Source organism: Balaenoptera ricei, chromosome 19 (genome assembly GCF_028023285.1).
Source record: "Balaenoptera ricei isolate mBalRic1 chromosome 19, mBalRic1.hap2, whole genome shotgun sequence".
Taxonomy (NCBI): Eukaryota; Metazoa; Chordata; class Mammalia; order Artiodactyla; family Balaenopteridae; genus Balaenoptera; species Balaenoptera ricei.
The window spans coordinates 8,705,488-8,721,566 of record NC_082657.1 but is presented as its reverse complement, the minus strand read 5'-3'; the positions used below and the strand labels follow the sequence as shown (position 1 = coordinate 8,721,566).

At 46.6% G+C, this 16,079-nt stretch overlaps 1 protein-coding gene across 1 annotated transcript; it reads left to right on the top strand.

Annotated features, from left to right (window-relative positions):
* Positions 1-11: 11 nt before the first annotated feature.
* INAFM1 (InaF motif containing 1) lies at positions 12-864 on the top strand. Its single transcript, XM_059904557.1, has one exon. It carries the CDS (start codon positions 81-83, stop codon positions 615-617), a length of 537 nt encoding a protein of 178 aa, XP_059760540.1. The 5' UTR covers positions 12-80; the 3' UTR covers positions 618-864.
* The last annotated feature ends 15,215 nt before the right edge of the window (positions 865-16,079 follow it).

The window sequence follows — 16,079 nt, the reverse complement described above, 5'->3', positions numbered from 1 at the left end:
GAAGGCGGTCTTCCGGAGGGGGCGGGCCTAAGGGGCGGGTCCTGTGCGGGCTGTGGCGCTGGGCCGAGTGGGCTGCGGGGATGCGGGGCACGAGCTGCGTGGGTGGCGGCGGCGACAGCCCGGGTGGCGCGGGGCTGAGCGAAGGCCCGCGGGGCCGCTGGCTGCGCCTGGCTCCGGTCTGCGCCTACTTTCTCTGCGTCTCGTTGGCTGCCGTGCTGCTCGCTGTCTATTACGGTCTCATCTGGGTTCCCACGCGGCCCCCTGCGGCCCCAGCCGGCCCGCCGCCCAGCGCGCAGTCCTCTCCCTGCGGCGCCCGCGCGGGTGCTCTGCCTGCCTCGGTGCCCGCCGCTGCCTCGGTCTCTTGTCTCCTGGGAGCCCCTGGCGGGCCGCGACCCCACCTCGAGCTGCCGCACAGCCGCCGCCGCCGCCGCCGCCGCCACAGCGACCCCAGCCGCCGCCCGAGCCGCCAGACGCCGGGGGAGACGCCGGAGGCCGCGGGGGGCGAGGACTCGGGTAACCCTCCTTTTCACCCAAGATGGACCGCCGGCCCTCGAGAGCCCGGCGCCCCCGCCGCGGATGCGCCGTTCCCGGATTGGGGTCTGGCTCCCTCTTCATGACATCGTCTAGCGTCTCCGGAGCCGTCATCCTGAAGAATGGGGGGCGAAGAGGGGCTGGCTCTGGGCCTCGCCCCTCGCAGCTTCTCCGCCGTCAGGCCGGTCCTCCACCATCTGGCCGACCGCATACAGATCTCTGCCTCGTGACCCTCTCTCTTTAGGATTCTGAGTACAGAGTCTTCAGCCCGCCCCCCTTCTCCCTGAATCTCCGTATCCATCTTCCACCTGCAATAAACTCAGCCCCAGCTGCCTCGTGCTGTGTTTGTCGTGTTGTCTACAGAGGTGCCACTCCTCTCAAGTTTGTGAGGGCAAATCCTTCCTGGCATCTGATCTTCGTTTCTCTCCTTAGGTGGGCTGTGTGGGTTCTCCCCTTCCTTAGGGGGGCCCTTTTCTTCTTCCATTGGTATCATGTATTTTCTGGGTTGGGATGAGGAGAAGAGGCTTGTCCGCAACAGGGCAGTTGAAGGTCAGGCAGTGTGAAGGACTTCGCAGTTTTTTGCATGCTTGGGGCAGAGGTCAAGTTCCTCTGGAGGGGAGCAAAGGGTCCGGCCTTCTGTTACAGCACAGGAGACGAGAGATGGGATGATCTCAGCAAGAGCTGGGTTTCTGGGAGTTGTGATTTGTATAATTATAATGTCGGGGACAGAGGCTAAGTCACCTGGAGATGTCAGGGTGCTGCTGGGAGAGAATGAGGCCTTCTTCCTCGGATCTGAGAGTTGAGCGTGGACAGGGGTGGTGGTAGAGCTTCTCTGCCCCTCTGGAAATCACAGAGGAAGTTATCAGAGCACGCTGCTGCCTTTGAAGATTAATTAGTGCAACCTCTCTGGTCTGCAATGCTGCCCGCAAACCAAGGTAGAGAAACTCCAGTCCTGATAAAAGAGTCAGAGATGGTTGAGTCCATTTTCCCATCCCGACTACTAAGGCCTAGCTCTGGGCAGGGCGTTGGACCCTACAAGCAGGAAGTGGTTTCCTGTCCAACTACCTCCCTTGAACTGGAGACATTCCTAGGATGGTGAAGCTGAGCCTCTTCTCTAGACTGGGACATCTGTGGATATGTACCTGGCTAGGAATGTCGATCTGTTTACCTCCTCTGCTTCCTCTACCCCTCCAGCACCACTTCCCAGAGGGTGTCTCCAGACTGAATGGGACTCAGGAAGCCAGCACCTCTTTCCAGTTAGCGTAGATGGTGGTTAGGGGCACTGACCTTGGGCCAAGATGCCCAGATTCAAATCCTAGCTCTTCCTCTCACTAGCTGTGTGACTTTGGGCAGGTAACTCAACCTCTCTGGTCCTGTAAAATGAAGATGATCATAGTATTTATCTCATAAAGTTTTCTCTGAGGATTAAAGAAGCTGGCGATTTGAAGCCCATAGAACAGCATGACATGTTCTTTCTCTCCACCCACCTCTGTCCCTCGGGGTTTTAAAAACCACAGCTTGGATCGCAAGGGATATCCAGTCAGCCCAGAGCCCTGGACACCAGCCAATGGTGAGTTAGAGGGAGGGACTCCATCTCTGTTCCCACTGGCCCCCTTCTCTCTAGTTCTCAACTCACTTCTCCCAGCCCGTTTTCCTGCTCTCTTGGTTTCTCGTCTGTGTGTCTCCCTCACCACTGTCTCCTCTACCCCTTTTCTCTTTGTCTCTCAATTTTTGTGTGTCTCTGTCTTTCTGTCTGATGTCTGTCAATATTGTCTCTGTTTCTATCCCTCACTCTGTTCTGACTCAGTCGCCTCAGCTCTCTCTCTATTTTGTCCCGCTTCCTCACTTTTCTCCCCCCCATCTTGATCCAACCCCCCCTTCTCATTTTTCCCCTAGTTCAGCCTCCCTCACTCCCCTATCTCCTCCCCCCTCCCCTTTTTTGTGTGTTTGTCTTCCCTTCTCTCTTCCTGTTTTTCGCAGCCTCTCTTTTGGTCGCTATCTCTTAATCTTTCATTTAACAAATATTTATGCAGCACTTACTATGTGCCAGGCCTTATTTTAAGCACTGGGGACACAGCAGGGAACAAAACAGGCAGAAATTTCTGCTCTCATTGGAGCTGACATATCAGTGAAGAGACGGACAAGAAATATAGATGAATAACTTAAGTATATGTTATTACTATCAGGTAGTAATAAGCACAAAGGAGAAAAATAATCAGGGCATAGGGGATAGGGAGTGATGAAGTTGCTGGTTACTGGCTAGAAGCCTAAGAGAAGTGAGGGCAGGACATGCAGGTCTTGGGAGAAGAGTGCTCCAGGAATCAGGAACAGCAAGTGCAAAGGCCCTGAGGCTGAAGGTGCTTGGCTTGTTCAAGGAACAGCAAAGAGGTCAGTGTGGCTGGAGCAGAGTGAATGAGAGGGAGGGCAGGAGGAGGTTGGGGGAGAGAGAATGGGGGTAGTTTGTGCAGGGCCCCATGGGACAGGGTGAAGAATTTTACTCTTTGTGAGGTGGAGAAGTGGGAGGCTTCTGAGCCCGATATAGGTGTTAACAGGACCCTCCGACTGCCACGTGGGGAATGAACTGCAGGGAACGGGGGTGCAAGCTGGGAGCCCAGTAAGGAGACCACAGCCGTGATTCAGGTGAGGGACGATAGCGGCTAGACCAGGGTGGTGATGGAGAGGCGAGGAGAGGTGGGTGGTCAAATTTGTGTGTATGAAATACCCATGGCATATGAGTTACTATTTTAACCATTCTGAAGTGGACAGTCACCACCATCCATCAGTCTGACAGCTGTGAAAGGAGAGAGGGAAAGAGGGACTGGGTCGGAGGAGCCTCTGGCTGTACGTCTGTGGGGTGGGGGTGGGGTGTGTGTGACTATGGGGCGGTCTTTGAGCAAAGGTTGCCCATCAGAGGAGTCCTGGGCGGGGCTGCAGTGGGCTGGCACTAGTACCCACTGTGTTCTCTCATTGGGAGCTGCCCAAGGGAGGCGCGGCCTTGGCACCAGTGAGGTGGGGCTGTCAGACAGCTGTGCCGTCAGCAGCAGGATCTCTTAAAGGGAGATCTGAGCAGCGCCATTCCATGGCCACCACAGGGATCTAACTGTTTCTAGTTCTTTCTGGCCTCATCCCCAAGCGGCTTCACCTGGTGCCCACAGATCCAGGCACCTGTGAGCTCCTCATTCCCATCCTAAAGAGATAGGGAGGCTTGGTCCCCTACTGATGAGCCAAAGGGCTTGCCTTCAGTCTGATTGGATCAGCTTGGGTCACATGACAACCCCGGAACCAATGCCTGTGCCAGGAGGGTTAGACCAATCAGGACCTACTGCTGGATCTGGCCAAAGCCGGCAGACATGACAAATCCTCAGCCAAACTGCAAGGACTGGGGCTACCAGGAGGGGGCGCTAAAGAGTCACAGTCCTCCAGGATCCTGCCGTCCTCCCCCACGTCCAAGTTGAAGTCGAAAATTTACAATCAGAGCAGGAGTATAGGTAGATGACGTGTGAAGGGCCTGCCGATAGAATCCCCTATCCCTTATCCGTAATTCCGAATTCCAAAAAGCTCTGACAACCAAAAAAAATGTTTCTTCAGGGGGTCATTTTGGCCCAGTCTCACATGGCGGCAAATCAGCTAATATGCGTTCTTAACACTATTTATCTCCGTTGGTGTGAATTTTCACACATTTTGCTGCAAATATATTAACATGTCTGATGGAGCAGGGTCTGCTTCAAGCCCCTGGGAGCGTTACATAATATATGGCATTCGCTCAGAATTACCTTTCTAAAATTGGAACAGTTCTGAGTTCTGAAACGCATCTGTCCCCAAAGACTTCAGCTAAGGGATTGTGGACCTCTAATTGGGCACGCTGCCAAACCTAGATTCATCTTAATTATTTGTTCAACATTTATTTAATGGCTTTGGGAAGAAACTCATTTTCCATTACAATCTTTTTTTAAAAATAGAGAATGACGTTCATTTACTAAGTCCCTTTTGTTAACGATATGCTATTTTAGTGTGTGTGTGTCTGTGCATGTGAAAGTGTGTCTGTGTGTATGACTATATGAGTGTGTGTCCATGTGTGAAGCTGTGTCTGTGTGTGTGAAAGTATTTCTGTGTGTGTACATATGGGGGTCTGTGGAGAGATGGTGTGTGTGTGTGTGTTTGATCTTGTCTGCGTGTCTGTGACTGTGTGTGTGAGCATCTAGTTCTGTCTGTATGTAATTTTGTGTGTGTGCATGTGACCGTGGATCTCCGTGTGAATGTCTGTGTGTGTATGTGTGTGAATGTGCAGGAGAGGAGACATGGTTCACGGTTTAAAGTTAATATGCTGAAATAAAATCCTCATTTCACGCGACCATCTCTGTTTCTGTCTTAGAATTTCAGCGAACTCCACAAAATGACTCAAATTTTGCGCTGTCAAGCAATACCTTATACTTCCACTAGAGGTCGCCTGTCCACCTGGGCCAGAAGAAACTTTAATTCCTGGGAGTTTGTAGATCCTTGCAGAGAAGTGCCAGGGACAGCTAGCTCAGGCTTGCCTCAGCTGCACATAGAGCAGCAGTTCTCAAACTTATTGGTCTCAGGATTCTTTTACACCCTTAAAAATTCTTGAGGACCCAAAGAGTTTTTTTGTATGTGTGTTATATCTATCGATATTTAAGCATTAAGGGGCTTCCTTGGTGGTCCAGTGGGTAAGAATCTGCACTCCCAATGCAGGGGACCCGGGTCCGATCCCTGGTCAGGGAACTAGAGCCTGCATGCATGCTGCAACTAAAAGCCCGCATGCCTCAATGAAGATATTGCATGTCGCAACTAAGACCTGGCACAGCCTAAATAAATATTTAAAAAATATATATATGAGCATTAAGATTGAGAAGTTAAAAATTATTTAGTAAGTCATTTAAAAATAACCATGATAAATCCATTGCGTTTCTGCAACGGTTTTATTGTGGTAAAATGTACATAACATAAAATTTACCATTTTAACCATTTTTAAGTATACAGTTCAGGGCTTCCCTGGTGGCGCAGTGGTTAAGAATCCGCCTGCCAATGCAGGGGACATGGGTTCAAGCCCTGGTCCAGGAAGATCCCACATGCTGTGGAGCAACTAAGCCTGTGCGCCACAACTACTGAGCCTGCGCTCTAGAGCCTGCGAGCCACAACTACTGAGCCCACATGCTGCAACTACTGAAGCCCACATGCCTAGAGCCCGTGCTCCACAACAAGAGAAACCACTGCAATGAGAAGCCTGCACACCGCAACGAAGAGTAGCCCCAGCTCACTGCAACTAGAGAAAGCCTGTGAGCAGCACCGAAGACCCAATGCAGCCAAAAATAAAAAAATAAAATAAATAAATTTAAAAAAAGAGTATACAGTTTAGAGGCACTAAGTAAATTCACATTGTTGTGCAACCATTATGACCATTCATTTCCAGCATTTCTTTTTATCTTCCCAAACTGAAACTCTACCCACTAAACAATAATTCCTCATCCCCCCAACACCAGGTAATCTCTATTCTACTTTAGGTCTCTATGAATTTGCCTATTCTATGTACCTCATGTAAATGGAATCATACAGCATTTGTTCTTTTGTGCCTGTCTCCTTTCACTTAACATCATGTTTTCAAAGTTTATTCATGTCGTAGCATGTGTCAGAATTTCCTTCCCTTTTAAGATTGAGTAATATTTCATTGCACACAGATACCACATTTTGTTTATCTATTCATGTGTCGATGGACATTTGGAAACATTGCATTTAAACGTAAATAACATTTTAAGTGAGAAATGCTATATTTTCCAAAATAAAAATATTTAATGAGAAGAATGGCATTATTTTACATTTCTGAGAATAAGTAATGTCCAGTTCAAGAGAAGACAACTGGATTTTCAGAGTTGCTTTTTCATTTGATCTGTTGCAATATCACAAGTCATCCGGCCTCTGGAAGAATCTGGGTGAAGTCCAGCCAAGCCATGGGAAATCCTGAGCATGGGCTTTTCCAGCCTGTTAATCACCAACCACACTACCCTGAAACTTATGTGGTTGTAAAACCACCTTTAGCCTTCCGTGTCATCTGCATTTAACATTTGGTCTGGGTACAATTACTTATGATTTTGCCAGTGTCATCTTGCTATGTGGTCCATGGATCACAAATAAAATAAAAATAATCTGGTGGTCATACAGTCACATTGCAGCTATGTAATGATGACGAGTCTGTGGATATAATGCTGGTAATGTATCAATTCACTATAGTTGGGTAACAAACAATCAAAACCTGTGTGTGATGTACACATATTGTAACCAAAAGTGTGGTCCAGCTGCTCGCAGCTCAAAAGCCAATAAAGAGGCAAGGTTGGTGGAAGTGGTGGGGAGGGGAGGGTGGACACCTGTTCAAAGGCTGACTCCCCCTCCCCCCGACAATCAGGGGGCGAGAGCTTTTATAGACAGAGGGAGGGGGCTACATGCAGAAAGAGCACAGTCAGCTCTGACAGTCATCTTGAAATTGGTCATCAGTGGTCTAATTAGCTTCGTCTTGACTGTTTTAAGTACAGTTAATCTTCAGTTCCGGGGTCGGTTTGTTCCCATTTCCTTGAGGCCAGTTCTCAGAATTGTGGCAGCTTATGTCATGGCTACAGTCTGGTCATCATGTAGTTAACTTCTTCCACTTGCTGGAGTTTTCAGTATCAGACAGCTCACAGGATAGGCTCAGAATATTATCTATAGCCCTTGAGAAGGAACTAAAGGTCCTTGACTATGCTTAATGGCTAAACTATTATTATTATTTAGTCTTGTTGGACTGATTTCCTCTGTTTCTGCATTTTCTCACTTCTCCGATTAAACTTATTCTTTGGCTAACGTTTTTCCACAGACGAAAGGCAGGTGGAGGACATGCGGAGGGGGAAGGACCTTAGGGTATTGCTCCGTTTCAATACGAACATTTATTTAGCTCATGCTGAGAGTCACCTAGCTGATTGTGGCAGGATGGCTCTACTGATCTTGGCTGGGCTGTCCCATATGTCTGAGGTCGTCTGGGGCATGATTGATCGGGGCTGCACATGGTGGGCTGCCTCGCTGATCTTGACTGGGCTGCCTCAGGTGTTTGTGCATGGGCTGATCTTGGCTGGCCTTGGCTGGTGCATTCAATGCTTGGGACCAGCGGTCTATCCCAGGATCTCTCATGTTGATGGCAGAGGTGTGAACTTAACTGTACAGGTACATGTCAAGCCTCTGTTTGTGTTCTGTGTACCATCATACTATTGGCCAAACAAGTCACATGGCCAAACCCAGTATAAAGGGGTAGAAGTATTATACATTCCTTCCAAGGAGATGAGGTGGATGGAGTGAAGACTTCTGAAGAGTAATCCAATCTGTTACAGGTGGTCATGTCCCAGCCTAGGCCACCATGGTGGGGGGCAGGGGGGGTTGGGGAAAGGGTCTGGATGTTGTGTTCAAACCTGAAACTGAGAACCAAAGTATGAGCATCCAGTAAGGGTGATATGAACGGCATGAATATTAATATTGTGCCTCAGAGAGGTTAAATAGTAATTTGCAGAGCAGTAAGTGTGTGCGTTGGGGGGATGAGTGGGTGGGAAGATGAAAATCCAGGCCATCTGACTCTGAACTGTTTCATTTCACTGTTTATTTTGCTTCTTAGCCCAAACCATATGGAGAGCACACATGCAGACACTCTGGTTGAAAATCCTGGCTGTGCTCCCATTTGACAGCCAGAATCAACTGCCAGACATGTGAGTAAGCCCCCTGGGACATCCAGCCACTCAAGCCTTCAGATGAGTACAGCCCCAGCCAGCATCTGACTGGCCAAGGGAAAATTAAAAATATGGTCAAGGGTGTACTAGTTCTTAGAATTTGCAGACTGAAGTGGCACATATTCCTTCTTCTCATGTTTCACTGGGCAGGGAAAGTCACATGGCCCCGCCAAACCTCCAGTAGGTGGAACCCTACCATGTGCCCAGGAGAGCCACAGTATCTGAGACCATCTCTAATGACTGTCGCAAATGGGTTGTTTCCTGCTCTGAAACACGAGTCACACATTCTGCAGATCTTCTGTGAAAGACACCATTTTTGACTAGAAATTGGGCTTGCTTTCTCTTTATAACAGAATAGAATCACCATTGCCCACTAGTGTCACAAGTAAAAAGTGGCCACAAATCTCCCCACTTATGCCCTTTGCATTTGACTTTGTAGCTCCTCCTTTCAAGGGGTAGCACCAGTTTCTCCACCCCTTGAATCTGGGCTAGGCTTGACCAATAGAATGTGGCAGATGTGATGCTGTGTTAGTTCTGAGTCTAGGTCTTGAGAGTCTTTGTGTCTTCCGTTTGCTTCCTTGGAAAGTTTCCACTGCCATGGGAATAAGCCTGGGCTAACCTGCTGGAGGATGAGAGCCTGCACCAAGCAGACCACAGGCATCCATCCAACTCCCAGAAACAGGGCCAACTACCCAACCCACAGTTGACTTCAGATGCATGGTTTAGGTCATCCAAGACCAAAAGAACCATCCAGCTGACCCATGGATCTGTGAGCAACAACAAAAGTTATTGTTTTAAACTATTAATATTTGGAGATATTTGTTACATAGCTGTCTTTGTCCTTTTGGGCTTCTGTAACAAATTACCATAGACTGGGTGGCTTAAACAATAAATATTTATTTCTTATAGTTCTGGAGGCTGGGAAGTCCAGGTTCAAGATGCCAACAGATTCTGTGTCCGGTGAGAGGTCACTTCCTGGTTTGTAGACAGCTGCCTTCTTGCTGTGTCCTCACATGGCAGAAAGAGTCAGAGAGCTCTCTGGGGTCTCTTTTATAAAGCCACTAATCCCATTCATGAGAGCTCCACTTTCATTACCTAATCACCCCAAAGGCCCTACCTTCTAATTCCATCACATTCGGGATTCTGTTTCAACATACGAATTTTGGAGGGGACAAAAACATTCAGTCTATAACAACAGCCATAATTAACTGATACACCACGGGTTCTTCATTTCTTCTCTTAGTGTGACAATAAAGGTCTTGGAACATTTTAACCCTTTGTCAGCCAGTCCTCTTTCAGAACATTGTGCAGAGCATGAGAAATCTTTTTGTTGTCTGTCCCCACTGCCCAGGAAGCCTGGGGCTCAGGACTGTGGATGATTAAAGAATCTCTTTTCTGGCAGAGGATGGGAGCAATGATGGTAAACACCTAGGAAGTGCTTGGCACTGAGTTTGATAGGGAACAAGGGGAGAGTGTTTCTTGTTATCTATTCTGTTTTCTGATGTTCTAAAATTCCCACTTTATAAAATTAATCAAACTGTGGTTTTCGTCAAGAGAGAAGAGGCAGCTGTAATTCTGGCTGTCAAATTGATAGACAGAAACAGAAGATGTTGTAAGGAAATGGAGAAGAGGGAGAGACAAGAAAAATGAGACAAGGAAAGACCTGGGAGATGGATAATATGTGGGTTTGGGAAATGGAAATGGAGATTGAGATAGAGACCAAACTGAGATGAAGTCGCTGGAATTCTGAGAGGTGTAAACTGAGAAACACCTAGACAGGTGTGCTGGGGGTCCCCAAGACAACTCTCAGGTTTAGAGACTTACTAGAAGGGCTCACAGAACTCAGAAAGGCTGTCATAATCATGTTTATGGTATGTTACAGTGAAAGGCTAGAGATTAAAATCAGCAAAGGTAAAAGGTGCACAGGGCAGAGTCCAGGAGAGACCAGGCACAAGCTTCCAGTGGTCTCTCCCAGTGGAGTCATAAGACAGTACTTATTTCTTTCCAGTACGTCATGTGATGACATGCATGGAGTATTGCCAATCAGGGAGCTCACCTGAGCCTCGGTGTCCAGGGTTTTCACTGGGGGTCAGTCACATAGGCATGAAGAACCCAGGGACCATTATTCTGTCTACCACACTGTACAATGGAAAGTTAGAAAGAAAAAGGTATAAACTCCTAGTACCTGCAATGACATGATGAAACTCTAGAGCATTTTACTGAGTGAAAGAAGCCGGATCAGAAAAAAAAAATTCCTCATACTGTATGTTTCCATCAGTATGAAGTTCTAGGAAATACAAAGTAATCTACAGTGTCAGGAAGATTAGTGGTTTCCTGAAAATGAAGGTGGAGGGAGTGAGAGATAAATTACAAAAAGCCACAGAGAAACTTCTGGGTATTATGGAAATGTTAGCTAAATTGACTGTAGTGATGGTTTCACATACATATTTCTTTTTTAAAAAAATTTCTTTATTTAATTAATTTATTTTTGGCTGCATTGGGTCTTTGTTGCTGCGTGCGGGCTTTCTCTAGTTGCGGCGAGCGGGGGCTACTCTTCATTGCGGTGCGCGGGCTTCTCACTGCAGTGGTTTCTCTTGTTGCGGAGCATGGGCTCTAGGCGCGTGGGCTCAGTAGGTGTGGCTCGCAGGCTCTAGAGCGCAGGCTCAGTAGTTGTGGCGCACGGGCTTTGTTGCTCCGCGGCATGTGGGCTCTTCCTGGACCAGGGCTCGAACCCATGTCCCCTGCATTGGCAGGTGGATTCGTAACCACTGCGCCACCAGGGAAGCCCCAGCGCTTCGTATCTTAATCTGTTCAGGTTATTGTGAAATGCTTAGAACAGCCCCTGGTACCAGACAATGGCTTGATGAGTGTTGGCTATTATTATTATTATTGCTGGTGGTGGTGTTTTCCGCCAGCCTTTGAGAGGCCCTCTCCTTGATGCATCCTCCAGAGTTTTCCTCCCAGTCTCCCCGTGGTGCTTACTGCCACCTCCTGTGTCTCAAATTCCACAGTGCCGAAAGTTCTGGTGAGCCAGTCTAGCCAGGATCGGACGCCTGTGTGGATCTGCTGCTGATAATTCACAACATCCTGCCTCAGAAGCCACTGTGCCCACAGCTGAGAGCCTTGGCATGGATTGCTAACATCTGACTGGCTCTGGGCTTCCTATGGCTGCTGGCAGGCTGGTGGTTGGCCACAGCTATCCCTCCTTGGGGTGTGGTGGCTACAGCCCCCTACTCAGTCCTGTCCCTCCAGATGGGGTCAGCTCTGAACGATCCTAGGGACTTGGGGTCACAAAACCGTGAGTCTATATGCCACTTGGTCACAATCCTTTTCTGCTTTCCCTTTCCATTGTGTAAATTTTAAGCCTCTCAGGGCTACTTAAAACAACAACAATCTGGGACTTCCCTGGTGGTCCAGGGGTAAAGAATCCGCCTTCCAATGCAGGGGACCCGGGTTCGATCCCTGGTCGGGGAACTAGATCCCGCATGCGTGCTGCAAACTAAGAGTTCGTGTGCCGCAACTAAGACCCGGTGCAGCCAAAATAAATAAATAAATATTAAAAGAAAAAACCTTTTATTGAAATATAGGACACAGACAGAAAAGTTCACAAACCATAAAGGGGCAGCGTAATGAATTTTCACAGTTGAATGTCTCTGTGGGACCAACATCCTGATCAAGAAAAAGAATGTTTCTAGCCCCCAGATTCCTCTCTGCCCCAGTGCCCCTTACAATTTCTATCCCTCGAAAATTACCTCTATCCCGACTTATGACACCAAAGCCTAGTTTTGTCTGCTGTTGACCTCATGTAAACAGAATTATACAGTATGTACACATTAGTGTCTGGCTTCTTTCATGCAGCGGAATCACTCTGAGATTCAGCCATGTTGTTTGTTGCATGTATTAGTTTTTTTCTTTTCTTTTCTTTTCTTTCGGCCACCCTGTGTGGCATGCAGGATCTTAGTTCCCTGACCAGGGATCGAACCCGCACGCCCTGCATTGGGAGCATGAAGTCTTAACCATTGGACCGCCAGGGAAGTCCCCTAGTTTTTTAAATATTAGTTTTTGCATTCTTCTCTGCTGCTATATAGTATTCCATTGTATGAATGTACAATGTATTTATCCATTCTACAGCTGATTGGATACTTTTAGGTTGGATTCCAGTTGTTGGTTATTATGAATAAAGCTTCTATGAACATTCTAGTACATTATTTTGCTGGACACATGTTGGGTTCTCTATCAGGTAAATACCTAATAGTGGGATTGCTGGGTCATAGGTTAGGTGTGTATTTAGTTTCAGTAGATGCCATCTTTCTTAAATTAAAGCAGCCCTTCCTGATGCTGTTTGTGACTTCTAATTGTCCTCTAGGATGTATTTTCCCATTTGTCCACTGGAATAGAGTTTTAACAGGACACGGGAACATACAGCTCAAGACCAGGTTTTTCAGCCTCCCTTGCAGTTAGGGTGGTCAGGTGACCATGTTTCAGGCAATGGGCTGTGAATGGGAGGCCAAGGTACCACTTCTGAGTCTCATCCTTAAAAGGTTTGGGCATCTGTGCCCCATCTTCTTTTTTCCCTTTCTGCTTGGATGTGGTGAGAGCCGGCACAGCCACCTTAGACCCCACAGTGGAAGCCAGGAGTTACACTGGTTTGTGAGAGAGAAATGAACTTAAGGGGAATAGTCAGAGATGGGTCTCCCAGTCAAATTGTGTGTGTGCCCTGGCATGGAGCGCTGTCTGGAAAGGGCATCTCTTTATAATTCACAAAGTTTCTGGCTGGGCTAATGGTGGCTCCAGAGCAGTGCTATCCTATAGAAATATATATTTTAAATTTATTTATTTTATTTATTTATTTTTGGCTGTGTTGGGTCTTTGTTGCTGTGCTCCAGCTTTCTGTAGTTGCGGCGAGCGGGGGCCACTCTTTGTTGCGGTGCGCGGGCTTCTCATTGCAGTGGTTTCTCTTGCTGTGGAGCACGGGCTCTAGGCGCGCAGACTTCAGTAGTTGCAGCATGTGGGCTCAGTAGTTGTGGCTCACAGGCTCTAGAGTGCAGGCTCAGTAGTTGTGGCACACAGGCTTAGTTGCTCCACGGCATGTGGGATCTTCCTGGACCAGGGCTCGAACCCATGTCCCCTGCATTGGCAGGCGGATTCTTAACCACTGCGCCACCAGGGAAGTCCCTATCCTATAGAAATATAATGTAAGCCATAAATGCAAGCCTCATAGGTAATGTTAATTTTTCAAGTGGCTGTGTTAGAAAAGTAAAAAGAAACAAATGAAATAATAACATATTTAATAATATAATTATATATTAGATTAATATCAACAATATAAACATATATTAATATATTATAGTCACAGTAAGATGTTAATATTATAACATAATGTTTTAAAAATTAAAAAAAATTATTAAAACATTTTTTATTGGAGTGTAGTTGATTTACAATGTTGTGTTAGTTTCAGGTGTACAGTAAAGTGAATCAGTTATACATATACATCTATCCACTATTTTTTAGATTATTTTCCCATATAGGTCATTACAGAGTACTGAGTAGAGTTCCCTGTGCTATACAATAGGTTCCCATTAGTTATCTATTTTATATAATGATCTAAAATATGTAACAATAACAATAATATATAGTTGACCCTTGAGCAACATGGGTTTGAGCTGGGCAGATCCATTTACATGCGGGTTTTTTTCCAATAGATATAGTACCTGTACTTTACTTTTACAGATTTTTAAATTAACTAAGTGTGGGGAAAAGTTTGTGTTCGATTAGAGATCACAATATGTGGAATCAAAAGAACTAGAGTTTGAGTCCTCATTCTATCTCAACTGTTTCCACTTCCTGCCCTTGGGTGAGTCATTTATCAATTCCTTTGTTTTTGAGGCAGAGAGAGCAGTACTAGGGTTTTCGACCACATGGGGGTCAGTGCCCCTAACCTCCACTTTCTTCAGGCGTCACCTGTAATTAATAATATATTATACTTAACACAATTTCTCCAAAATTTTATTATTTGAACATGTAATACAATATAAAAATTGTTGAGATGTTTTACAATCTTTTTTTTTTTTCCAGTAAGTCTTGGAAATCTGGTGTGTGTGTTATACTCAGGGAGGGCACATCTCAAGTTGGACTCACCACATTTCAGTTACTCAGTAGCTGCATGTGGCTGGTGGCCTGCTCTATTGAGCCGCCCAGGTCGGGTCTTGAGGAAGAGGATGAAGAGACACCAGCATAAAGGTTGCTAATACTGAGAACGATGTATGCACCCCCTCTGCCCTGCAATTCCATTTCTAGAGAGTTATCTGCAATAAGTCCTCATACACGGGCACCAGGATGTATGTGCAAGGGTGCTCACTGTGATATGGACAAAAATATTGGAAACAACCTAAAGTTCCACCAACAGGGAAGTGATCAAATAAACAGGTTTCAAACTAACAGTGGACTTACGATGCTGTTACAAAAGCACGAGGTGTTTAAATGTACTTACAAAAACATTATTCTGAAAAAATAGTGATAAAAACACATTATTCGAACAATTGATGAAACGTGAATGAGGATGGTGGCTTACATAAGGTGTTATCACATTTCCTTTCTGCTTTTACTATCCCAGCCACTTCCCTTTAAATTTGAAATTACATCAACATAAAAAGTTATAAGAATTATTCTGAGAGGCAGTTCATAACTTCGCTAAAGGTCCAGGACATAGAAAATGTTAAGAACTCAAGATTTGAAGGCAACGCACAACTTTGGTCCAAAAATCTTTAAAAAATCAAGAGGGTGTGACCTTGCATCCTGAGTCTCCCGCAGCTCAGTGGCCCTCTTTGTTTTTTTTTTTTTTTTTAATTAATTAATTTTTGGCTGCGTTGGGTCTTCGTTGCTGCGTCCCGGTTTTGTCTACTTGGGGGCGAGTAGGGGCTACTCTTCGTTGTGGTTCGTGGGCTTCTCGTTGCGGTGGCTTATCTTTGTTGCGAAGCACAGGCTCTAGGCGCGTGGGCTCAGTAGCTGTGGTGCACAGGCTTAGCTGCTCCGCGGCATGTGGGATCTTCCCGGCCCAGGGCTCGAACCTGTGTGCCCTGCATTGGCAGGCGGATTCTTAACCACTGCGCCACCAGGGAAGTCCCTCAGACGCCCTCTTGAGGTCAGGGTTGGTATAACAACCACGCATTCTTAACCAGCACCAAATCCCCACAACTAGACCTTCAAAATCCTCCCCGAGTCACGTCCACAACACATGGCTTCATTTAGTAGAACAGAAACTTGCCGAACATCGTGCACTCACATATCCATTCCCAAACACAAACACCACATTTGTAAAAGTCTGGGTGAATACACTCCAAACTGCTAATAGGAGTTTCAGAAGGTTAGCAGTCAGGGGATTTTTCAATGCTTTTTTTGGGGGGTGGGGGTGAGGAGGGCATTTCTGGATTGTTCAAATATTTACAAGGTGCATGGATCATCTTTGCAATAAAAAGAAAGCTAGATCTTCACAAATTGAAGCTTGCTGGAGAAAAATACTATTTGTGGAGGAATGATGTGGGTGGTCTACAGGAGAGTTGCAGACAAGCATGGGAAAACTGAACCTGTTTCTGCACCGGTCGTAGTAATCATGCTCATTGTGATAGACTGAAGAATGGTTCCCAGTGATGTCTGCGTCCTAATTCCTGGAACCCAGGGCATGACTTTATATAGGAAAAAGGACTTTGCAGGTAAATTAAGGATCTTGAAATGGGAGATTATCCTGGATTATCTAGGGGGTCCTTAAATGTAATCACAAGGGTCCTTAAA

Bases quoted from the DNA above. Each gene is read 5' to 3' on its own strand.
- INAFM1 (XM_059904557.1), top strand. From the start codon at position 81: ATGCGGGGCACGAGCTGCGTGGGTGGCGGCGGCGACAGCCCGGGTGGC.